We start from the raw sequence: 24,501 nt of genomic DNA on the forward strand, positions 1-24,501 counted from the left end.
GTTAGTGTTTTTAGGATAATTTTAAGAACAATGGAACTGTTTAAACAGTAGGAAGTATGCTTGGTAAAGAATCTGAAGTGGGAAACCAGTCATGTAACCAAAGCTAGTGTCTGATTGTGAAGGTTGGCAGGGATGATTTTGAGGAACATAAGACTTAGGCCTGCTGGACCCGGGGTTCTGGTTAACTTATGCGGAAAGGAAGTATCACATGCCAGCATTGATGGGCATGTTCACTTACTCTGTTCATTCCCAAATATGAAGTAGGTATTTTGTTAATCCTCACATGTTTCCCATTGATTTTTAGAGTGGGAGAGGGGGAGACAGAAACACTGATGTGAGATACATCCACTGGGGCCTGGGATCAAGCCTGCAACCAAGAATCGAACCCAGGACTTCAGTTTGAGCCAAAACAGCTAGGGAAAAGATATTAAGTTTTCAGAACTTTATATCATTGTTCAGAGAACTAAAAGATGGGTGGCACTGGTCGGTTTTATTCAATATGAAAACGTTAGCACTTGTACACATGTGGGTCTTCTGATTATCATCATTCTTTCCAAAGGTTTTTCACTCTATTAGATTACTATATTGAAAGATGTTTTAAAAGCCAGCCACCCCTAGGCCATATTAACATGAGTCTTGCTGTAGTGATCATTTGCAGTTGTATTTAGTTTGGATAACTGTATATTTATGTCCCAATTAAAAAAATTTTGGAAGTAAACACCAATTTGTTATTCCGCTTATTTATGCATTCATTGGTTGGTTCTTGTATGCGGCAGAATTTAACCTGCAACCTGGCACATTGGGATGCTCTAACCAACTTAACTACCCAGCCAGGGCATATAATATCCCAATTTGCCAATTAATTTTCAGTTGTTCTACATGCTGTGCTTTCCTTTATGACCTACTTACCTGACATGGGGTCTCCCCATGGGATTGCTGTGCAGAGTAACATTTGTATTAGCAGTGCTGACTTTAGCTGGTGAAAGTTATTAAGTGGCATTTAGCATGTGGTGTGGATCAGTCATCTTTGAGAAGCATTCCTCACTGCTTCACATGTGGAAACTGCAAAATTTAACTTATTCTTTTACTCATTGTGCCTTCCCCCTTTCTCAAACTCCTAAATTGTTTACCAAACATTTTCTGTGTACACCTAATGCATCTTATTTTGGAGAGTAAGACTAGTAAGTCCTGCTTTTCAACAACTTCTGAATCTCACTAATAGAGACAGACAGGGTAAGAACAGAATGTTCCAAGTGCATCATAGGTGCTCTGAATATACCATGTCTTACAAATCCAAGTCCTATGGTGCCTTGGCATTTTTAAAAGTGAGCCTAGACCTGGCCTGTGTGGTTCGGTCATCCAGTGCACTGAATTCCCCATCAGGGCACATGTGGGAAGCAGCCAACCCATTCCCACTTTAGGTAATTGTTCAGTCTTACCCCTCACCCTGACAAGCTACATTTGTTAACTGCCAGGACTGTGCTTGGGAATTAGCAAAGAAACTTTCTAAATCTGAGGTCTGGACCCTCTCCTTGGACTCTTATTCATGTGCAGGGAACAAATCCTGTAAATCATAATCCTTACTCCCCACATGTAGTTCTCAATGCTGCAATATTAGATGCATTCTTTGTACAGTGTCTAGCTTGTGTCATAGCAAAAAAGTTTGAAAGCCAGCATTAAAGAAGTGAGATCATCTTTATACAGGCACAATCAGCAAGCCCAACAGCAATAGAGGTCAGCTTTTATTGGCCGTGTTACAAAAGAGCCAGTTTAGTCAAAAAGACCAAAGCCCATGTCATCATCAGACTCCTCAGATTCTTCTTTCTTTGCTTCCACTTTCTTCTCCTCAGCTTAAAAGGAGAAAAAAAAAAGGTAAATTACACACCTTTATTTTGAACTCCAAAGAGCTATAGGCCCTTCAACTTACATGCTCAAAATACCCCAGACTTCCCTCATCAAACTACGTTTCTTCTGGTTTTGGGATTGCTAGACATCATCTCTTTGTAAATTAAGGGCAATTTTGTCTCTAATTAGTTTCCTACCTGGGGCAGCAGCGGTGGAGGGGGCAGGACCTCCTGCTGGTGCAGCACTAGCTGCAGGGGCAGGTCCACCAGCCCCTACATTGCAGATGAGACTCCCAATGTTGACGTTGGCTAGAGCCTGCAACACAAGTGCATACAGAGGTTAAGTGCTCAGTTCTGTCCCTGTTATAATACTCACCCAGGAAAAAAAGTACCACCCCTTTGAACTTACAGTGACCTACCCCCACCACTATCTATAATAAAAGCGTAATATGCTAATTAGACTGGGAAGCCCGGGTGGGGAGGTGCCGCAGCTGGGGGAAGGCTTACTCTTGCATGAATTTCATGCATCAGCTTCTAGTATAAAAATACATAAATTTCTCTTCCTTCTCCTTTGCTGGAGTCTGCCAGTGACAGCTTGTCTGCTATTCAGATTCCCTAAAACATTAACAACCCACACAGCTATACTAAAAATAAGCAATCACAAAAAATTTCAAGCTGTAAATCTCATAGCTGCATTGCTATGTTTTAAGTAGTAAGGTACAGCTAGCTGAATTCCTTTTATAGACGAGAAAATTGGCCCCAAAATGCTGGTTTAACTTGTTAACACTCAAGCTTCCTTAAGTCAGGGTTTTTCCCAGTTCCACGTCTCCTCTTAACAGTGAATTTTATTTTTCAGACTGCTAAGTAATTCTGGGAAATTTATTGAAGATGATAGAGGTACAATGTTTTCAATCTTTCAAAGCTCTTTGCAGGACACAGGTGAATAGTTAGCACCCACAAGCTTCACTTGCTAGAGACTCAGTAACCTGTAGAATGGAAGGCAGCCAGAGCCAAATTCCTTGGGCAGGGGGTCTTGTCTTTTATCTCCTAACACACAGTAAACGGACATTAAAAGGCCACACCCAATTTCCATTAAAGCATGCTATCATACTAGAAGGATTTGCTTGTAATAGCATGGGAGTTATCTTCTGGATGGCCCTTTTAAAGGAAAAACCTGGTTAATTCTTTTACCATGGTTTCTAAGCAGAAGAAAAGAGAAACCAATCTGAGATCAAGACAGACACAATAGCAATAAGGAAATATCACTTAAGAGTTATTTATTTTTTGGATATTGGCATGAACACCTGCCTTAGTAATCAGTAGGTCTTCCCAAAGTTACCCCTCCAAATCAGGTTGCCGCCATCACCTTACCTTTGCAAACAAGCCTGGCCAGAAAGGCTCAACGTTCACACCGGCTGCTTTAATGAGGGCGTTGATCTTATCCTCCTGAAACAGATAAAATGACAACCCATCAGAGACCAAACCGTAGCGTTCTGATGTCTCCAAAAGGTTGAAAAGAAATCATTCAAAACGTGTGTACCTAGCCATGTTTACCCAGTCTCACTATTTCACCTGCATCTTATGTTTAAGAGGACCCTTTCTTACACTCTTTGGGCCGTCACGGTAACAGAAATGCCATCTGGTCCCGTGTGGCGAGTTCATCGCTGCCATTTCACGGGCTGGGAATGTGCCCAAGTCTCGCTATTTTAAGTTACGAGTAAAGGCTGGGAGGTGGAGCAGAGCTCACGCGCTCTCCTCCACACCATACAGGGCCTACTAGGACAACCAAAAGAATTCAAAATGATGTATAACTGGCTGCGGATCAGGATGCCCACGCGCTGCCCAAGTTTCTCCAAATACAAGTTCTCACGGCCAGAGCGCGCAGTCGCACATGTAATCCAGCCCCGACCGCACCCGGCACGTGGCCGAGGCCCCAGGCCCACTCGCACGTGGGGCCACCTGACGGGCGCCGGCCCAAAGCCGCCCAGTAGGCGTCCAAGGCCCGGACTACGGCCGGAAGGGCCGGACAGGAGGCCTGGAAAGGCGGGGAAGTCTGCCGCCCGCGGGCCGCCCCTGCCGTGGGCCCGGGCCCGCACTCACCGTCACCGTCACCTCATCGTCGTGCAGGATCAGGGCCGAGTAGATGCAGGCGAGCTCCGAGACCGAGGCCATGGCGAGGGCGAGTGCTGGGCGAGCGCTGCCGGGAGCGGTGCTAGTCGCCGGATGAAGTGAGGGCCTCACCCCAACGCGGCCTTAGCTCCCTCGGAAGAACCGAGCACCTTACCGGCAGCGGGGGAAAGGGGGCGGCGCGCCTGCGCGCGGGGACTTATGCAGGCCACGCGGACCAATCCGCGCCCGCGCCTGGCGGAAGAGGCGGGGCTGGGGCCGCCCGGGACGACCCACTGGAGGCGCCTGCGCAGAAGGCGTGACCCGAGTTCAAGAAGTGGCTAGGAACCTGTAAGTGCCGAGGAACTCCACTGGTTTGGCGAAGCCCAGGACTCGTGGACAGTAGTCATAGTTTTAGGGAAAAGGTTACCTAGGTAAGTGGACGTTACCCTAAGCACCGTTGCTGCTGTGACACTGCTTAGAGAACCATTTAATGACGTCCCAGCCCCCCCCTCCCACCCGCCCCGCACCACCATCCGCTGGAGGCAGCGCTACTTTACCGCCTTTAGCCCAGGGTCTTAGCGCAGCGTCTCAGGTGAGGCCAGTGAACGGAGGAGGAAATAGGAAGCTTGCAGGTTTACGGTAGCAGGTGGCGTTTGAGCGCCTGCTATGCCCCAAACACTGAGCCACACGCCACAACAGTGTTTCTCAACCTTGGCTTCACATGAGAATCACCTGGGAATCTTTTTAAAATCCTGATTTCTGGGCCTCATCCTCCGGAAATTATGTTTCTTTGTGACTAATGTTGTGGTCCCACTCCGTAACAAAGAAACAGAATTTCCGGAGGATGAGGCCCAGAAATCAGGATTTTAAAAAGATTCCCAGGTGATTCTAATGTGCAGCCAAGGTTGAGAACCACTGGGCTACAAGGTTTCATTTAATGTTCACACAGCCTAAGAGCTAAGTGCTGTTAATCGCCATTAACTATGGACTAAGGCGTAGACCCCGTAACTCGTCTAAGGTGACAGCGTGCGGTGGAGCCTGGATCTGGAACCTGGAATCCCAATGTAAGCGCCTTCTTGTGAGTGCGGAGAGGGATGGGTTTGGGGATTATGAGTAAACTTTGTCTTCCTTCAATTTTTATAACTAAGGCACCCGGTGATTGGGTGGAAATGCCTTGAAACCGCCTAAAGATCATGCTGCAACTGCTGCTTGGTTCGGTGCTGTATTGCACTTTTTGTCCTTTGAAGCTAATAAAACCTCTTTTGGTTTATATTGAGGGTATTAAAACATTTCTTATGGTGATACAATTGACATATAACATTATATTCGTTTAATGCGTACAACATAATGATTCAACATTTGTATATATTGTGAAATGATCACAATAAATTCCGTTCACTTCATCACCACACATAGTTATTATTTTTTTCTTTCTTTCTTTTTATTTATTTATTTAATATATTTTATTGATTTTTTACAGAGAGGAAGGGAGAGAGATAGAGAGCTAGAAACATCGATGAGAGAGAAACATCAATCAGCTGCCTCCTGCACACCCCCTACTGGGGATGTGCCCGCAACCAAGGTACATGCCCTTGACCGGAATCGAACCTGGGACCTTTCAGTCCGCAGGCCGACGCTCTATCCACTGAGCCAAACCGGTTACGGCTTTTTCTTTCTTTTTAAAGAATCAATACAGTGCTCGCTTCCGCAGCACATATACTAAAATTGGAAACATACAGAGAAGATTAGCATGGCCCCTGCGCAAGGATGGCATGCAAATTCATGAAGCTTTCCATGTTAAAAAAAATAAAAAAATCAATACAGAGGTCTTTTATTTTATTTACACCTATCATGCCGTGGATTCATAGGGAATGGGTTCCAGCAGCTCGGGCTCCTTTCCATTGCTTCTCGCACCTGTGCTCCTCTGAGTGGAGCAGGCAGGTGCTTCTGTGGAACCCAGGAACCTTTCTCTGTGGCTTCCTTTTTTTTCTGATCATTTTCCTTCACCCGGTTCAGAAAGCTATCTCAGCTCTTAGAGTGCTTAATATGCTCAATATGTACATTAATTTTCTTGGCAAGAACCTTGCCCTTACACGGACAACAATGTGGTGCTTGCTGGAGGGGCTAGGGAGGGTGGAGGCGGGTATAGCAGGGATAAGTGGTGATGGACGAGACTTGACTTGGGTTGGTTAACATAAAATACAGTGTACAGATGGTGTGTTGTAAAATTTTGTGCCTGAAACCTGTATACTTTTAACCAGTGTCACCCCAATAAATTAAATTTAAAAGGGGAAAAAAAAGAATCTTGCCTTTAACTTGTTCACAATAATGCCTACTGCATGCTGGGTGGCACTGTAGACTCTTCCAGTTTTGCCACGGCAACATTTGTGGGGATTTGCTTTTGGAAGAGTGCCTTGATGTCTACAATATCACCTTTCTTATAGATACGCGTGTATGTGGCCAGAGGAACAGCTCCCCGTTCTCTAAAGGCCTGGGGAACGTATAGCAGGTGCCTCTTTTCCTGCCCTTTGTGTTAGTCATTTTGGTGAATCACTGGAAGATCATGGTTCCCGCCCAAAAGAAGCAATTTCTTTTCTTGCTTTGGTGAGGACTTAAGGTCTATTCTTTGCAACTGCTTTTAAGTATTGTCAGCTATAGTCGCCATGTACATTATATGCCCAGGATTTATTTATTTTTATACCTGGAAGTTTGTACCGTTTGACTCCTTCACCTATTTCACGACCCCTTCACCTATTTCACGACCCCTACCCCACACCCCTTTTCTACTCTGCATCCCCTTCCTATCTCCACCCTCACACCCCCAACACCTGCAGCCCCACCAATTTGTTCTCTGTATTTATGAGCTTGTTTATTTTTTATTTTTTTGTTTCTTTTTCTTTTAGATTTCAGGTATAAGTGAGATCTTACGCTATTTATAGTATTCCTCTTTCTTTGTCTGACTTATTTCACCCAGCATAATGCCTTCAGGGTCCATTCATGTTGTCTCCAATGGCAAGATTTTATTATTTTTTATGGCTGAATAACATTTCATTGTATATAGAGCACTTATACATATAGTGATCCATCCATTTATGGTGGACACTTAGGTTGTTTCCAGGCCTTGGCTGTTGTAAATAATGCTGCAATGAACATTTTTTTTCAAATTACTGTTCTTATTTTCTTCAGATAAATGTTCACAAGTGGAATTGCTGGATCATACTTAAAAACAATATCCTACATAATAAAAAGCTAATATGCAAATTGTCCCCTTGGGAGTTCAACCAAGAGTTCAACTGCTCTGACCACCAGGGGGTGGCAAGAAATGAAGGAAGGTTCCGGCCAGCAACTGGCAGCCAGGGGAAGGAAAGCCCGATTGGCCCTGATCACCAGCCAGGCCTAGGGACCCTACCCGTCCACCGGGCCTCTAGTATATATATTGCTTTTAAGTTGGTTCCTAAGTATCTTAAATCAGCCCACGCAGGCTGGGCTGATTTTTGTATGTTGAACTATCCTTACAACCCAGGGATAAATCTCATTTGGTCATGGCATGTAATCCTTTTTATGTGTTCCTCAATTTGGTTTGCTAATATCTTGTTGAGAATTTTTATTTCTGTATTCATCAGGGATATTGATTTATAGTTTTCTTGTGGTGTCCTTATCTGGCTTTGGTGTCAGGGTGATGCTGGCCTCATAGAATGAGTTTGGAAGTACTCCCTTCTCCTCGATATTTTGGAAGATTTGAGAAAGATTGCTGTTAATTCTTTAAATGTTTGGTTGAATTTGCCAATGAGGCTGTCTAGTCCTGGGGTATTCTTTGTTGGGAGGTTTCCATTACTGATTCAATCTCTTTGCTTATTATTGGTCTAATCAGATTTTTCTATTTCTTCCTGATTTAGTCTTGGTAGGTTGTGTATTTTTAGAAATTTATCCAATTCTTCTAAGTTATCTAATTTGTTGGCATATAATTATTCATAGTCTCTATGTTCCTGTGTGTTTCTGTAGTATCAGTTGTAATGTCTCCTTTTGCATTTCTAATTTTACTTATTTCAGTCCTTTTTTTTCTTAGTCTGGTTAAAAGCTTGTCAGTTTTGTTTATCTTTTTGAAGAACCAGCGATTAGTTTTGTTGATCCTTTTTTATTGCTTTTCTTTTTTCTATTCATTTATTTCCACTCTGATTTTTATTATTTATTTCTTTCTGCTAAGTTTGGGCTTACCTTGTTTTTCTTTTTCTGATTCCTTAATGTGTAAAGTTAGGTTGTTCATTAGAGATCTTTTGAATTTCTTAATATATGCATATATAACTATAAACTCTCCTCTCAGAACTGCTTTTACTGTACCCATATCATTTGATATGTTGTATTTCCATTTTCATTTGATTTGAGATAATTCTTTACTTCCCTTTGATTTCTTCTTGACCTATTGGTTGTTTAGCTTCCACGTATTTTTAGACTTTCCAGCTTTCCTCGTGTAGATTTTTAGTTTCATACCATTGCGGTCAGAAAAGATAGTTGGTATGATTTCAGTCTTCTTAAATTTGCTGCAATTTGTTTTGTGCCCTATTATATGATTTATCCTGGAAAATATTCTGTGTGCACTGGAGAATGTGTATTCTGCTCCTGCTGTATGGAATGTTCTATTTATGTCTGTTAAGTCCATTTGTTCTAGAGCAGGGGTGGGCAAACTTTTTGACTCGAGGGCCACAATGGGTTCTTAAACTGGACTGGAGAGCCGGAACAAAAGCATGGATGGAGTGTTTGTGTGAACTAATATAAATTCAGAGTAAAACATCATTACATAAAAGGGTACGGTCTTTTTTTTTTTTTTTTTTAGTTTTATTCATTTCAAATGGGCCGGATCCGGCGGCCATAGTTTGCCCACGGCTGTTCTAGAGCGTGCTTCAATTTCCTTTCCTTGATTTTCTGTTTCGATGATTTATTCACTGTTGAACCTAATTAGTGTCTTTTCATTTCAGCTTGAATAACTCTCAGCATTTCTTGCAAGGCAGGCTTTGTGGTGATGAACTCCCTTTAGTTTTTGTTTGTCTGGAAAAGCCTTTATTTCTCCTTCATATCTGAAGGATAACTTTGCCAGAGGAAGTGTCCTTGGCTGGCAATTTTATGTTTCAGTGCTTTGAGTATGTCATTCCACTCTCTCCTGCCTGTAGACTTTCTGCTGAGAAACCTGCTGATAACCTAATAGAGGCTCCTTGGTAGATTACTTTCTCTTTTTCCTTGACTGTCTTTAATATATTTTTCTTTACCATTGATTTTTAAGTTTCATTATAATGTGTCTTGGAGACAGTATTTTTAAAAAATATGTTTCTTGATTCCAGAGAGGGAGAAGAAGAGATAGAAACATCAATGATGAGAGAGAACCATCGATCAGCTGCCTCCTGCACACCCCCCACTGGGGATTGAGCCAGGTACCAGGCATATGCCCTGACCAGGAATTGAACCATGACTTCCTGGTTCATAGGTCGACGCTTAACCACTGCGCCATGCCAGCTGGGCCTTTTTGCATTGAGAGAGTAAGGTGTTCTATTAGCTTTTTAGACTTGTCCGTTGAATTTATTCCCCAGGTTTGGGATGTTCTCAGCTATTATTTTTCTAAGCACACTCTGCTCCCTTCTCCCTCTCTTCTCCTTCTGGACCAGTTATTCTTATATTTGTTTCTCTCATCATTATCATAGAGCTCTTGTAAGGTTCATTTTCTAAAAATCTTAGTTTGCTCTCCTTTCCTGAGTCATTTCTAAATTCCTGTCCTCCAAGTCAGAATGCTTTTTTTTTTTTTAAACATATTTTATTGATTTTTTACAGAGAAGAAAGGAGAGAGATAGAGAGTTAGAAACATCAATCAGCTGGCTCCTGCACACTCCCCACTGGGGATGTGCCCGCAACCAAGGTACATGCCCTTGACCGGAATCGAACCTGGCACCTTTCAGTCCGCAGGCCCACGCTCTATCCACTGAGCCAAACCGGTCCCGGCCAGAATGCTTTTTTAAAAATCTGATCTGCCCTTTTCCCTAAGCTCTCTAATGCATTCTTCATTTCATTCATTCACTTTAGCTCCAGAATTTGTCTGCTTTTCCCTCCTTTTATTGAACTTATTGGGGTGACACTGGTTAAGAAAATTCTACAGGCCTCAGTGGCACAATTCTACAACATATAATCTGTACACTGTATTGTGTGTTCACCGCCCTGTCTGCTTCTTTTTAAAAATTTCAGTCTTAGGCACAGAATGCCTTTTGTTCAATAATTTTATTCCTAAATTCTTTGGAATCCCTTTCTGACTTTTCTAGTAGCTCATTGAATCTCTTCAGCTATTTTGAATTCTTTATCAGTTAGATCATAATATTCTGTTAATTTGGGTTCAGGTGCTGGAGAGTGATCATTTTCATTTTTGCGATACCATATTACCAGGATTTTTCCTGGTGTTTGACAACATGTGTCTCTGCTGTTGCATTTGAAATAGCACACATCTTTCTTAGTTGTTCACCTTGTTACAATTCAAGACTGGAAATTAGGAACCCTCCTTTTATTTTCCAGAAGGTGGCGGAATAGCTCGTTTCTGGTTCCTCTTTTCCTGAGTTGGCTCTGGGGCTGGCTGCCCTGGGGAAGGAGTGTAAAAACGCTGGTGTAGAAAAATCTGGAGTAGAGTTAAGGGAAGTGCAGGGTTAGCATCTGGGGCTTTGTGTTGCCCACAGCCCAGGAGGGGAATCCTCCAGTGGGGGTACTCGGAGAGGCTCCTGCACAGACTCCTGCTGAAACCCTAAGGTTTTTTCAATACACTTTATTATCCTTGTAAACTGCCTTCCCTTTCCTCTCCTTCCACCCAGTCAGGAGATCCCTCCTCAGTTACTCCTGCTACTGAGGAGAAATGGATACCTCAGTCCCAGCCCCATGGTCAGTTACTCAATCCTTTTCTCTTTCTACCTCCTTTGTGACAAAGGTAGCTGTTGTCACTGCTGGTGAAAGCCCAGCTTGTTACCCTGTCTCCTGGGGAGGATGGCTGACTTCTTGAGTTACTTCTCCTCTGCCTCCAAGCTGATCTCTATCCCATTTGATGACAGGCCTGGTTCTCCCATGAGGTTGGCTGGATTTCCACAAATTCTCTATCTCCCTGTGTGTCCACCTGTTTGGCACTCTCCAGTTTCGCTCCCCTCCTAACCCCACTTCACTGCAAGTGGGGGTGGGGCAGGCTTACTGACTCCCTCGGATCCGAAGCCCTTCCTCCCCCCCCCCCCCCCGCCCCCCACAGGTCCTGCCCACCTACTTCTGAAGCAGCAAAGGTAGAAATCTCTTGGGTGTCCTGGTGTAATGAGCAAAGACACTTTTGTACAGATATGAGTGACCAGTTAGTTGTAAGTAAAAGGGGAGAAAAAACGGGACTCATGCTGCCATGATACTGATGTCACTATTTTTTATATACGGGTTTAAGTTATGTATAGTATCAAGAATTAAAATATTTCATACCTGGAAGCTTCGGTAAGTCACCTGAATTAATTAAAAAAAAAAAGGAGGGGGGGGGAATTCCAGGTCAAACACTGTGTTAAGGATTGCCTATGAGCATGGCACACCAGCAGGCTATGAATGTTGACTTGGGGTGAATTCCTGGTTCTTGGCAGGAGAAACACCCCCTTTCAAAGCTATTTCTTTGTATCCTAAAACAAGTAGCCCCTATGTGAGAGAAACCTCTAGTGTTTTAATTCATCCCACTTTTTTGTTGTTAATCCTCACCCAAGGATATTTTTTTTCTCCATTGATTTTTAGAGAAAGTGGAAGGAGGGGGAGAGAGAAGCATTGATGTGAGAGAGACACATCAATTTGTTGCCTCCTGCATGTGCTCCAACTGGGGCTGGGGATTGAGGCTGCAAATCGAGGTACGTGCCCTTGACTAGAATTGAACCCATGCCCCTTCAGTCTGTGGGCTGACACTAACTAGTGAGCAAATCTAGCTAGGGCTCCATTATTTATTTATTTATTTAATTGGTTGGGATGACATTGGTCAACATGAACATAGTTTTCACGTGTGGATTTGTGTTATGAAATCTGAATATTGCATCATGTGCCCAGCACCCAAAGTCAAATTTTCTCCTGTCACCTGTTAGGACCTCCTTTTCCCCTCACCCCCTTCCCTCTGGCAACCCCACACTGCTGTTTGTGTTCATGTTTCAGTTTTATGTCCCACATGAGTAAAATCATGTGGTTCTTAGCTTTTTCTGTCCGACTTATTTCATTTAGCATAATGTTCTCAAGATCCATCCATGTTGTTGCAAATTCATCCTTTCTTATGACTGAGTAGTATTCCATTGCATGCATATCTATCTATCTATCTATCTATCTATCTATCTATCTATCTATCTATCTATATATATATCACATCTTTACCTAGTCCTCTATCGAATAACACTTTGGTTGTTTCCATGTCTTGGCCACCGTGAATAATGCTGCAATGAACATAGGGGTGTGTATATCTTTGCGAATAAGCGATTCGAGTTTTTTGGTTATATACCCAGGAGTGGGGTTGCTGGGTCATTTGGTAGCTCAATTCTTAATTTTTTGAGGAATAACCAGACTGCTTTCCATAGTGGCTGTACCATTTTACATTCCTACCAGCAGTGAATGAAGGTTCCTTTTTTGCCACCCTCCACCACTTATCTTGTTGATAATGGCCACTCTAACAGGTGTAAAACTACTCATTGTAGTTTTAATTTGCATTTCCCTAATTGCCAGTGAGGTTGAACATCTTATATCTATTGGCTGTCTGTATGTCTTCTTGGGAGAGGTGTATTTTCAGGTCTTCTGTAGGCCCCCCCCCCCCCCCCCCCCGTCTCCCTTTTATTTTGGTTATCTTCACCTGAGGACATTTTTAAAAAATATATATTTTTATTGATTTTAGAGAGGAAGTGAGAGGGAGATAGAAACATCAACGAGAATCATTGATTTGCTGCCTCCTGCACACCCGCTACTGGGGATTGAACCCACAACTGGGCATGTGCCCTTGGCTGGAATTGAACCTGGGACCCTTCATTCTGCACGCTGATGCTCTATCCAGTGAGCCTAACCAGCTGGGGGAGGATATTTTTCCATGGATTTTTAGAGTGGAAAGACAGAAATATCGATGTGAGAGAAATACATTGATTGGTTGCCTCCTGGACTCTCCCGACCAGAGCCTGGGCCAGGGAGGAGCCTGCAACCAAGGTATGTGCCCTTGACTGGAATCGAACCCAGAACCCTTCTATCTGCAGGCCAACACTCTATCCACTGAACCAAACCGGCTAGGGCTAGGGCTAGACTTTTAAATCCATTCCACAAATGAGGCCAACTAAATGCAAGGCACAATGGTAGATCCTGGAAATATGTATTATGACTATCACACAACTTTGTATAGTCTTTTTGTTTAAATGTCTTTATTGATTTTAGAGAGGAAGGGAGAGAGAAACATGAATCGACTGCCTCCTCATCAGGGATTGAGCCTCCAGTCTGGGCATGTGCCCTGACGGGAATTGAGCCAGTAACCCTTTTGGTGCATGGGATGATGCTCAACCAACTCAGTCACACCGGCCTGGGCAGGGCACACAACTTTGCATTTCTTAGTGCTTTTTATTTCAATTCTTTTGGCATATCTAAGTAGCAGAAAGTAAATATGTACATACAAAATAAGTTCTTAAAATGGTTTTAGTAGTGGCCAGTCACTGCCATTTTTTAAAAAAGGCATTTTCCTTCAAGATTTTTAAGAAAACTTTTTAAAAAAATTGACTCTAGAGAGAGGAAGAGAGAGAAACATTGAGAGGTTGCCTCCCACATACTCCCTGACCAAGGATTGAATCCACAACCTGGGTATGTACCCTGACTGGGAATCAAACCCACACCTTTTGGTATATGGGATGACGCTTCAACCAACTGAGCCACAATGGCCAGAGCCAGTCACTGATGTCTTTATTTTGAAAGTTTGAATTGTCCAATATGTCTAAAGTGCATTTTTGCAGCTAATCAGTAGCAGCATTTGTTTTGTTTATAAAACCTTAAGAAATATTCAGGCAAGAGCTGGAAAAGTCACAATATAAAAGAAAGTGTGATCTATATATCCTCTTCCTTAATCACTCAAGACAAACACTTGCACGAATTAGTTTATGAGTATACAAGAAATATACAAAAAAATATCATTATTAAAAAGGTCCATACGGCAATGAGAAAAGAGGGTCTCTCTTTGCTGTTAATATTAAATATGGCAAGGCGTATAATATAAAAAGTTTGTTGAATCCTAGATGTCTTTGGGAAATCTTTGATCTAGGCCAGTGCATAATGTATCTGAGGTCTGTGAGAGTCTACAAAGCTGGACTTCTCCCGGCATGGTTTTGGAAAAATCACCAACACAATGAAAATGTTCTTTCGTTACCGAGACATTAGTTCATGGCTTCTTGCGCCTAAAATGCAAGAACAGCATTTAGTGTTGAATTTTGCTATCAATTTCACATTCAGGGCAGTTTAATCTCTAGGAGAGCTTTAAAATAATTCAACCAAAGGACTTGCATGCATGTATATGAGCATAACCAATGGACAGACTGGGGGGTTGGGGGAGGAGGGCATGTGCTGGGGGGTGGGGACAGCTGGGAAGAGGTCAATGGGAGAAAAAGGAATCTTATGTAATACTTTTAACAATAAAGAATAATAAGAAAAGATAATTCCTGGTTTTATCATGGGAAATATTCAAGTCCTGAGAAAGCAAATAACCGTTACCAACTATGCTTATCTAGTATTAAACTTAAAAAACAGGACGTCTTTCCATCTTTATCCTGTTACAGCGATTTTATTTATTTATTTATTTTTTTAATATATATTTTATTGATTTTTCACAGAGAGGAAGGGAGAGAGAGAGAGAGAGTTAGAAACATCGATGAGAGAGAAACATCGATCAGCTGCCTCCTGCACATCTCCCACTGGGGATGTGCCCGCAACCCAGGTACATGCCCTTGACCGGAATCGAACCTGGGACCCCTCAGTCCACAGGCCGACGCTCTATCCACTGAGCCAAACCGGTTTCGGCTACAGCGATTTTATATATTGCCTAAGGAATACATGTGTTAAATATGAACACGTGGACTTAAATTTAAGTAGATATTTGAAAAGAAGGAGTTTTACTAATATGGAAAAAGACTGTGATCTGGAATGGTCTTTAGAGATCACCCAAGACTCTTGGATATGTGTTTAATAGAAGAGGGAAAGTATGATTCCTTTCCAAACCTATAAATTTCACCATTGTTTTACTTTAGTGAACACTTAATTGCTGTAACAAGACCAAGAGGCACATTAGGAAAGAATGAATTACAGGAAGAGCTATCATCCCTGACAAAAGCCTTTAACCTCCCCTCCTTATAGGTGATCTCAGTTCAGCCGCTAAAAGCTTTGACCATTGGCAGAATATGAACAAGAGTGAGCCAATCTTCCATCTCCTTCTGTTCTTGCAGCTCTAAGTGCTCTTATCAAGCCCTGCAAGGTCCTCAGCCCTGTTGCTGCCTGCTGCACTCTTCCAGTAGGGCCCAGGTACGCCAAGGGGTAAGCAAAAGCCACTTATGTCCTCTGAAAAGAAGTGGATGGTAGGGAGGAGGGTGCTGTTGGAAAACATACAGGGCCCAATTACCCATACTCACTTGGGTTGTGCATGATGCTGATATCCAGGTCCCAGCTGAGACCCTGCTCTCATCTCTACAGCCACAGAGCACTGATAGGAAAATTACAGAAGAGGAAAAGATCAGTTCCCTCAGAGTCTATAAAACACAATTCTGTTTAGATAGGTTCCATCAAGGTGAAATCCACCTTGCTTTTCTAGTTCAGCACAGGTACCTGTTAAAATACCAGTCAGATACTTGCAGCTTATTTCACATAGGCCACAAAGACTATGATCTGGAATGGTCTTTAGAGATTATCCAAGTAATTTTCCTTGAGAAATTAGTGGCTACAGCTTGCCTGGCCCCCAACTTCCCATATGAGCCTCTTCTTAGGAACAACAGTTCCACAGCAAAGTTCTGCTTCAGAGATTCCCATCCATCTGAAGTGAATTCTTGTTATCCTAGGGCAGCAATTTTCAACCTTTTTCATCTCGTGGCACACAAGCTAATTACTAAAATTCTGCAGCAATACCAAAAATACCTTTGCCTATCTGACAAAAAAAAAAGGGTATATATTTTTGATTGATTTACAAAAAAATATGTAATAGTAGTAATTATCTACCCTTTTTGCTCCAATGTGACTTTTAAAAAAAATCAGGTGCCTACACATGTATAGGATTTCTGGTACCAAGAATTAACCAAACAGACACAACCTTATTATGCGACATGACCAATAAATAAGATGCAACTTCAACATTATTATATGACCTATGTATTTATGGTTCAAGACAGGGCTGCACTGGCAATGTGAGATCAGACCTCAGCTACTCCAAAGAGCATGAAAAGCTACAGCTGTGGGGCTTAAAATATGACACCCCTAATTTTTATTAAGCAGACAAGTATTTAAGTTTTACCCCTACCCTGGTTTCTACATCGGTCCATTCAGACTCTGCACCATCTGGTTGGGCAGGTGCTACTGTGGAAGATCTTCGTTTTCGACTGGAGAAAGGGGAAACATGATGCAACAATTATTTCTGTTGTATATCTAACAACACAAAACATTAGAAATAGGGGACATATCACTACAGTTCTTCAGAGAACAAGAACAGAATTCCCTTTTACAGGCTAGTCCAGGGGTGGGCAAACTTTTTGACTCGAGGGCCACAATGGGTTCTTAAACTGGACCAGAGGGCCGGAACAAAAGCATGGATGGAGTGTTTGTGTGAACTAATATAAATTCAAAGTAAACATCATTACATAAAAGGGGTACGGTCTTTTTTTTCAATAGATTTATTCATTTCAAATGGGCCGGATCCGGCCCGCGGGCCGTAGTTTGCCCACGGGTGGGCTAGTCTGTTCCTGGAGAATGAGCAGCTAAGAAAACGACAGTCCTCTAAAGGACACATTTGATGCTAACTCACCCAGTCGGTGATTCTTGTTTCAAAGTCTCAATATCAGTAAACTGAACAGCTTGTCCACCACCCCTTGTTTTATAAACATCACCCTAGAGCCAAGAAAAAAGGTCATCATTACACTTTCATACATCCAAATGATAAGCATACAGATATACTTTAAATTGATACTGCAATCACAAAACCAGATGGTGCTTGGGACTGCTGGGCCTGTACATTAAAATACTTCAGAAATTTGAGTACAGCTCTCTCACTAAACAAGAGGTCCAATGCGATATAATCAGTAACATTCTAATTGCAGAAAATAGTATTCCTTTTCATTCAACTTATAAAAACTATGCTTAGGATCAAGAAGTTTCTGAATGTTCTAAGGCATTATACTTTTCTCTCTGGGTGTGCCATCCCCTTCATATTCAAATAACTGTCTTATTTGAAACTATAGTTATAATTTAGAACCATCCTCTAAATTGAATTTGAAATTTACAACTTTTTTTTCATCTTCCCTGATAATTCATTGACTCTACATTCAGGGGGAAATTCTTCTATAGACAGACAAGAAAGGGCTTTGGGTAGCTCAATACTAAGTAATTTTGATAGGTCAAATTTTAATGTGGGCTTTTTATCTTGAACTGACAGGAAGCAAAGGTAGTTCTTTGTTTAGGTTTACTTTTCAAGTAGGGGTTAAAACAAAATACACATTAATTAAAAGTACATAATAAATCTGGCATTCCTCTAACAAACCTGAGAATCTAAACTTCATTAAATAGAAAGCAAATTTAGACCTGGTTTAACAGATTCAAACCCTAAGCAGTTACTTTAGTTTTGTAACAAAGAGATTATATCATATACCCATTTATGTCCCAGTGGACAGACACTGCCTGTGTGTCATCGAAGGAATGGAAGGACAAATGGATTTTTGTTGACTTTTTTTTCTCCTGTACAAATTTGTTTTTACCTTAATTAGTTTAGTTTCAATCTCCCCATCGGAGGCTAGTTCTTGGTGGGTCAGCATGTACTTCTCACACTTAGCTAGTGCCTTTTCATTTGCAACAGACACTGTGATGGCATGAGGGACATGTGGCTGCATGACTGTTGCAGTTTGCACGTTAGAGGCAGGCTTATGATCTACCCATCTGTCTCCTGCAGAGCGTGATCGTCTGTGTCGGAGACGAAGTGGTGGTGCGTTCTGATCAAGTTGAAAGGAATCAAGAAACAAGCATAACCCAGAATTAATTTAAGGGTATTATTAGAAGTGCAGCAGGTTTGGCTACATTAGTTGCTGACAATATAAAACAAATGCATGAACTTTTTCAAAAGCTAAATATGTTATTCAAATGCTTTAAATGTCCTCTTTGAATTTAAACACAAAACCAACAAACATCTTTTAACACCAGCTTGTATATTATACATTCTACCAGGAACTTCCCTTTCAACAAAGAACGGAAGGAAAAATTCTGGTAACGCTGTTAGTCTTCCCTGTGTAGGTAGTATTCAAGACAAAATCATTTCATATTCTTGATCAAAACCCAGTATTTGTGCTTGTTATTGTGAGGTAATCTATTAGGCCCACAACTATGTTAAAAGCTTCAATAATAATATCAATAAAAGCCTAAACATTTCATAGATCTCTAAATAAAAGAGAAAACATGCCTATACAAAGACAAAAAAAATAAAAGCTGATTGGCCTGTATAATACAAAACGCTAAAGATCATAAGGTAAAATTAAGAACCCCATGTATAAAATGAGCAAATGAATGTAAATAAAGTACTTCTGAAATTTTAAAATCTCTAAACAGAAGTTCATTAAAAAAGGTCAAATACAACAATGGCTATAACATATCCCCACCCCCCAAACATTTCATAAATGGTTCCAAGAACCAGATAATATAATGTCAAACCATTCTCTATCATATAATGAAAAACTATTTGCTTCCAAGTCAAATGTCATGTAAGTTTGGAAAAGCTAAATTGAGCATATTCAGTCTGAGAAAACATCATATAAGACATAGTTAATAGTTTGAAACAATGAGTTATCTCTGGTAATTTGCCAATTGTTTGTTTGTAAAACTGAAAGCAAATGAAACCGTGTGCCACAGGCCAAACCCTTCCAAGCTCGTCAAGTATGAGGGCTCCAATTTCAAAATGCGTATCTAGAGCACTAAAGTATTTTCCCGGTATAATTAGAACAAATGAAGCACTAGTGCTATATCATGACAGTATCAAACACGGCCAATATAGTTTGTCCCAGAAGATCGCCAAGCTTCACAGCAAGCAGGAAACTTTCCATTCTTAGATAGTCTGGCTCTCATGATCTACATTTAGCAAAAGTGATAGTTTTCTTGAGCACATTTAGTAATAAATGTATTCTGAAACAAGCTTCAGAAAGATGACAGACCTTAACAATCTACTACAGTTTATGAAATAAATGATATTTAAAATTTCATCCTTACTGAAGTATAATTTCAACCTACAGGACATAATTTTTGACCAACAAACCTAAATGCATAGATACTAGCCTAAACTTTTCTGCTGCACTTCTTAAGAGATTTTGATTTCAAGTGATAAGTTCAAGTATCTCTAGTAAATCCTCTTAAATACCTCCTAGCCAAATTAGGTGTTAAATTAATGTTGACCAGGCATAAGCAAACCATGAGTAGTTTTGTCCATAAGCTTTCATGAAATAAAGGGGATTTACTAGAGTTGATCAGAAAGACCAGTCACCATCATTTGCTCCCTAAAAAGGTTTAAAGCAGTACCTGCAAAGAACAGAACTTAAGAGACTTAAAAAAAAAAAATCAAAGGCAAATAGTTACTATAAGATTAATTTGTTTAGAAGAAAAAATTTAAAAGAGCTATATATTAAGATTTTACTAAATGTAAGTTCACACTAGTAACTTGGTTCATTTATTCAGACTTAGGGAGAAACTTTACCTTAATCCTTAAGAAGAAAATATAAATGTGGATTTATTTAAACACCCTTGATTGAGGCAGAGCCCTTGTAAATTGAAATAAAGGTCTTGAGATTAAAAGCAATTTATTAGGCATGCAAACCTTCAGTAGTTATAAAATAACTGGCCTGGACTCTTCAAAATAGTCAATGTCATGAAAATAAAAAAAAGAGCAGAGGACTATATATTAAAAGAGATTAAAGAGACATAACAACCACATGCAAAGCATTCACCTTGATAGAATCATGCATGGAAAACAGGAAAACCATTACTGGGACAACTGGGGAAATGTAAACATGAACTATATATCAGAGGACATTTATTCAGAGTTAATATTACCTTTCTTTAGTGTGATAAAGATTATGGTTATAAAGAATTATGTCCTTATTCTTAGGGATGAAGTATCATGAAGTCTGACTACTTTCAAAGGTTCAAGGAAAAAAATGTTTACATATCTATATAAAGTAACGATTGGTACGTGTAGGTAAGGGGAAAAAAAGATACTGTACCATTCTTTCAACTTTTCTTTGAGTTTGAAATTTTTCAAAATAAAAGTTGGAAAGATAGTTTTAAAAAGTAAAAGTTAAAAAAATAAAAGTTCAAAAGCAGCAAAAAACCTAACTTGGGAAGAAGCCATAAGAAAAAAAAATTTGGAGCCCGGCTGGTGTGGGTCAGTGGTTGAGCATCAACCCATGAACCAGGTCATGGTTGTATTCCCCGTCAGGACACATGCCCAGGTTTCGGGCTCGATCCCAAGTAGGGGGCATGCAGGAGGCAGCCAATCAATGACTCTCTCATCATAGGTGTTTCTCTCTCTCCCTCTTTGAAATCAACAAGAAAATATTAAAAAAAAAATCAGAAAATGTGCTATGACACTCATATTCACATGCTCATTAGCTTATGCAACTAAAAAGCACAGATTACTCCGGCATGTGCCCTACTGACCGTGTTCACTGAACACAGGCACTTTAAAAAAATGTGTTTTTTAATTATTATTTTAAAATCTTTTTTTTCTTTGAGGGAGAGGGAAAGAGAGAAAAACACTGACTGGCTGTCTCCAGCATGCCCCCTACAGGGGATTGAGCTTGAAACCTCAGTGTGTGCTCTTACCAGTAATGAAACCAGTGACCTAGTGGTGCATGGGATGATGCTCAACCAATTGAACCACATGGGCCAGGCTTTTTCAGCTCAAGAGCTAGGCCTCAATTTTGGGATGATTTTATCTTTCAAATTAATATAAAAATTAGACCTTGTTTATAATGGACCTCACCCACCTTTCTGTCGAATTTTCTGAACCAAGGTATAAAAACACAAGATTAAATTCTATTGCTATAATGCTTTAAAATGACACTGGCACTAACCCTGTAGCATTGATCCTCTTCTACTTCTATCTCATTTCTGAATGTAGGAACCAACTCCCTGCCTTCAGTCCAGTACATCCCTCGCCTTCTGTCTGACACGATACAAGTTTTACTTTGTCCTGGCTCCTGCTGCCTACGCCTTGCAATGGATGTGACATTGGGAGGTGTGTTGTACGAAGGAATTTTCTGCTCCCATTCCGAAATACAGGAAGCTACAGAGATGCTGCTGCAAGAGTTAGAGCGCCTATGTAGATGTGGCTGGCTCATGAGTTGCTGGCCGTTGGAAATCTGAGCAATAGAGTTACCAGAAAGCTAAAAAAATTGAGAAGAAATTAATGAGCAAGACTGAAAAACTGAGAGAAAGAATTCATTACTTTTCTATAATTTAACACATGAAGATAACATTATAATTATTTGTACTAAATTATTACATTTTTATACTAAATTTGTGTTTATACTAGATTAAAAACAATTAAATAGATGTCTGAGAAATATAAGTAATATAAAACAAAAAACTGATTCTCATAAAAACAGTCACCTAACCTATCCCTAAGTTACTACACAACTACAAATAACTTACAGGTACTGGCGATGGAGAAACAGATCTTGGAGCAGCTTTTTCTCGATCCCGCTCCCGAGAGGGTCTCTCTGGCTTTTCAGTTTTGGGTTCAGTAACAATAGCCTTCAGTTGTTTCAGTTTCTCATCTTTCACCCAGAGCTTATTTTGCATCTCCAGTTGTTTAGCTGCTACTCGGCGCTCCTATGGATTATCAATGGTAATATATGTACACTATACACGTCCGCCAGATGACTGCAACACTGTCATACAAACTATAGTGCTCCAACTCTTCCTGAGGTAACTGCACTTCATGTTAATGAATTTCAAGGGCAGAGAAAGGAATGAACTGAATAGGCAACTACTGCCACCACCACCAAAACCCTAACCCAGGTAGTCATTCAAAACACTACAATTTGAAATAAGTCACCCGTCTCTGCGATAGCAGAGGGATGACACTCACGCATTCTTTCTCCCACTTCATTGTTGTTTCCGTCACCATGCCTTGCAACCTGGCTTCTAGTCTGCGTTTGTCAGAAAACTGTTGCTGAAGTTTCTGATTCTGGGCCTCAAGTTCCTGTTGCAGATTGCGCTTATCTTCTTCATAGATAGTAGTTGTTTTCTCTAAAATTTCAATCTGGAAGGCAGACCATTATGTTCAATAATTGGTATGTAAATATATAGCTCTAAAACAGTCTTTTATAATTTGTTTATGGCAAGCAGAATTGTGGAAAGAAAATCATGGATAAAGCATTTTCCTCTAAAATTTCACCTGAATTTACTACCTTAATTCCTAGAAATGACAACTTTTTAAACATGTTCCTCACACCGAAAGATGAAGTTATAAATGATTTAATGTAAAAATTATTTTCCCCTAAAATCAGGCCTAATATTTTTTCATTCTTCTTATCAGCCAGGTCATCCTAAGTCCGAATTCCCAAACACTGGACTGCTGCTTGGTTTGGCCCTAAGTCTAGTCACTGGGCCTGTGCTAGTGGAGGCTGGTCAATGTTGGAGGAAGATGTTGCTTTTTCTATATCTATCACTGCCTCAGGCCCAGGGTCTCTGCACAGCTGACTACTGTGTTGGCAGCAAGGGCACCATGTATTATACTGAGGTGTGTTGTATGAAGGTGGAGTCAGAATGGACCTTGGTTCAGCAACCTCAGTAGAGTTCTGGCTAAGAAAGAATTCAGAGCCAACACTCAAACAATAAGACAGTTTATTTAGAAAGTCACAGAGGTAGAAGTGAGCAGTGGAAAAAAATAAGTTAGATAAAAGGGACCCTTGGAGCTTAGGAAAGACAAAGGTAAAGGTCACGGGGCGGGGGGAGAAGGGGCATGGGTGGGAGATGGGAAAGAGCGCCAGGCCTAAAATTTTTTAAAATTTATTTCATTATTATTTTAAAAAAATTCTTACCAGAGGATATGTTTCCATTGAATTTTAAAAAGAGACAAAGGGAAGAAAGAGGGCAGAAGGGAGGGAGGGACATCGCTTGGTTGCCTCTGTATGCCCCATGACCAGGATCGAACCTGCCACCTTTTGGTGTATGGGACTACACTCCAACCAACTGAACCACTCGGCCAGAACCTAAAATTTTATTTTTAAGGTTATTTTGGTTGAGATTAATTTGTCTCTAAAATGAGTGTTCCCCCCAAATGATTCTCTATAAATGAGTGAACAAACATATATTGTCCAGTAATAAGTTAGAAAACCAAGCTATAATCAAAGCTAAGCTCTAGAAAGCCCTTTATAAAGCTTATTTGATTGGGCCAGAGAACATCTTCAACTGTTAACATCTAACTCATAAAATTAAAGAGTGTAACATCCCTTTTATGCTTTTCACTCACATTTCCTCTTTTTGGGGGGGTGGTAGGTTGAAGATTAGCAAATAACTAAGTGACAACTCTTAGTCAGCAGTATTTATAGACCTGGAGAGCATAAGGATTAAGTCAGAGAACAGTAGTAAATACCCATTCTAATATTGTCAAAACCAACCTTATATTCTAAAGTTTTGGTTTTTTTCTCCAGTCGTTCTATTTCCAATTTTTGTCCTGAGATCACCTTTTCTTTTTCATTCAGTTTTCCTTGAATGGAGTTTTCTTTATTTGAAACACCCTTGTCAAATTCTTGCAACATACCTTTAAAAGTAAAAGCTGAAACAAAAGCATGCAGGTTTTGTTTATTCCAATTCCAAAATAACAAACGCACTCTACTTTTTTAGCCAATACTATAAAGTCTTTCATTTTGCACTATGACATCCCAATCCTTATGGGTAAATAATTGGCTTTAAAACAACAAATACAAAACCAGAAATAACAGATTCATCCTAGGAACAGTTAGATCCAAATCGAATCTCTAGTCACCACTTACTGGATATGTAACTTGGGCAAGTTATTTCTCTGAGCACATTTCCTCATTTCAAAGTGGGAATTTAAATACCACTTATCTCATACTTTTTTTATTTTTTTGGTGAAGATGAAAATGAATTGATGATGGTGCTAGAAATAGATATATCAGTGAGCATTAACTATGTACCAGGCTGTTCACTCTTCTACATGATTTTTATAAATTATCTCACAACAACCCTCTGAAGTAGAACAATTACAATCCCCATTTTGCAGACAGGGAACTAAGAAAGAGAGGATTAAATAATTTGCCCA

General features: G+C 40.5%; 2 protein-coding genes, 1 long non-coding RNA gene and 1 other non-coding gene across 8 annotated transcripts in view; 2 read left to right on the top strand and 2 right to left on the bottom strand.

Moving 5' to 3' along the window:
- Positions 1 to 1,727: 1,727 nt before the first annotated feature.
- RPLP1 (ribosomal protein lateral stalk subunit P1) lies at positions 1,728 to 4,159 on the bottom strand. Its single transcript, XM_059696984.1, has 4 exons — positions 3,945 to 4,159; positions 3,216 to 3,290; positions 2,043 to 2,160; positions 1,728 to 1,850 (listed from the first exon to the last, which is right to left on the bottom strand). Exons 1-4 carry the CDS (start codon positions 4,014 to 4,016, stop codon positions 1,771 to 1,773), a joined length of 345 nt encoding a protein of 114 aa, XP_059552967.1. The 5' UTR covers positions 4,017 to 4,159; the 3' UTR covers positions 1,728 to 1,770.
- Positions 4,160 to 4,256: 97 nt separating this feature from the next.
- LOC132235131 (uncharacterized) lies at positions 4,257 to 22,608 on the top strand. Its single transcript, XR_009452983.1, has 3 exons — positions 4,257 to 4,384; positions 15,422 to 15,509; positions 21,331 to 22,608. It is a non-coding gene; the product is annotated as an uncharacterized LOC132235131 (long non-coding RNA).
- LOC132223714 (U6 spliceosomal RNA) lies at positions 5,649 to 5,755 on the top strand. The gene has a single exon (XR_009450510.1). It is a non-coding gene; the product is annotated as a U6 spliceosomal RNA (small nuclear RNA).
- KIF23 (kinesin family member 23) overlaps positions 13,870 to 24,501 on the bottom strand; it is a 48,436-nt gene continuing 37,804 nt past the window's right edge. For 2 of the 5 annotated variants that reach the window (XM_059696932.1, XM_059696923.1), the window contains 9 exons: positions 23,837 to 23,994; positions 22,303 to 22,476; positions 21,864 to 22,043; positions 21,284 to 21,595; positions 17,930 to 18,160; positions 16,984 to 17,066; positions 16,483 to 16,561; positions 15,605 to 15,675; positions 13,870 to 14,380 (listed from right to left, as the gene is read on the bottom strand). In XM_059696932.1, coding sequence (XP_059552915.1) covers positions 14,365 to 14,380; positions 15,605 to 15,675; positions 16,483 to 16,561; positions 16,984 to 17,066; positions 17,930 to 18,160; positions 21,284 to 21,595; positions 21,864 to 22,043; positions 22,303 to 22,476; positions 23,837 to 23,994 — 1,304 coding nt within the window. In that variant the 3' untranslated portion in view covers positions 13,870 to 14,364. The remainder of the gene's footprint in view (positions 14,381 to 15,604; positions 15,676 to 16,482; positions 16,562 to 16,983; positions 17,067 to 17,929; positions 18,161 to 21,283; positions 21,596 to 21,863; positions 22,044 to 22,302; positions 22,477 to 23,836; positions 23,995 to 24,501) is intronic. The other 3 variants (XM_059696947.1, XM_059696938.1, XM_059696955.1) reach the window with 2 other exon arrangements.

This window comes from Myotis daubentonii, chromosome 1 (assembly GCF_963259705.1).
Source record: "Myotis daubentonii chromosome 1, mMyoDau2.1, whole genome shotgun sequence".
In the NCBI taxonomy this organism is placed as follows: domain Eukaryota; kingdom Metazoa; phylum Chordata; class Mammalia; order Chiroptera; family Vespertilionidae; genus Myotis; species Myotis daubentonii.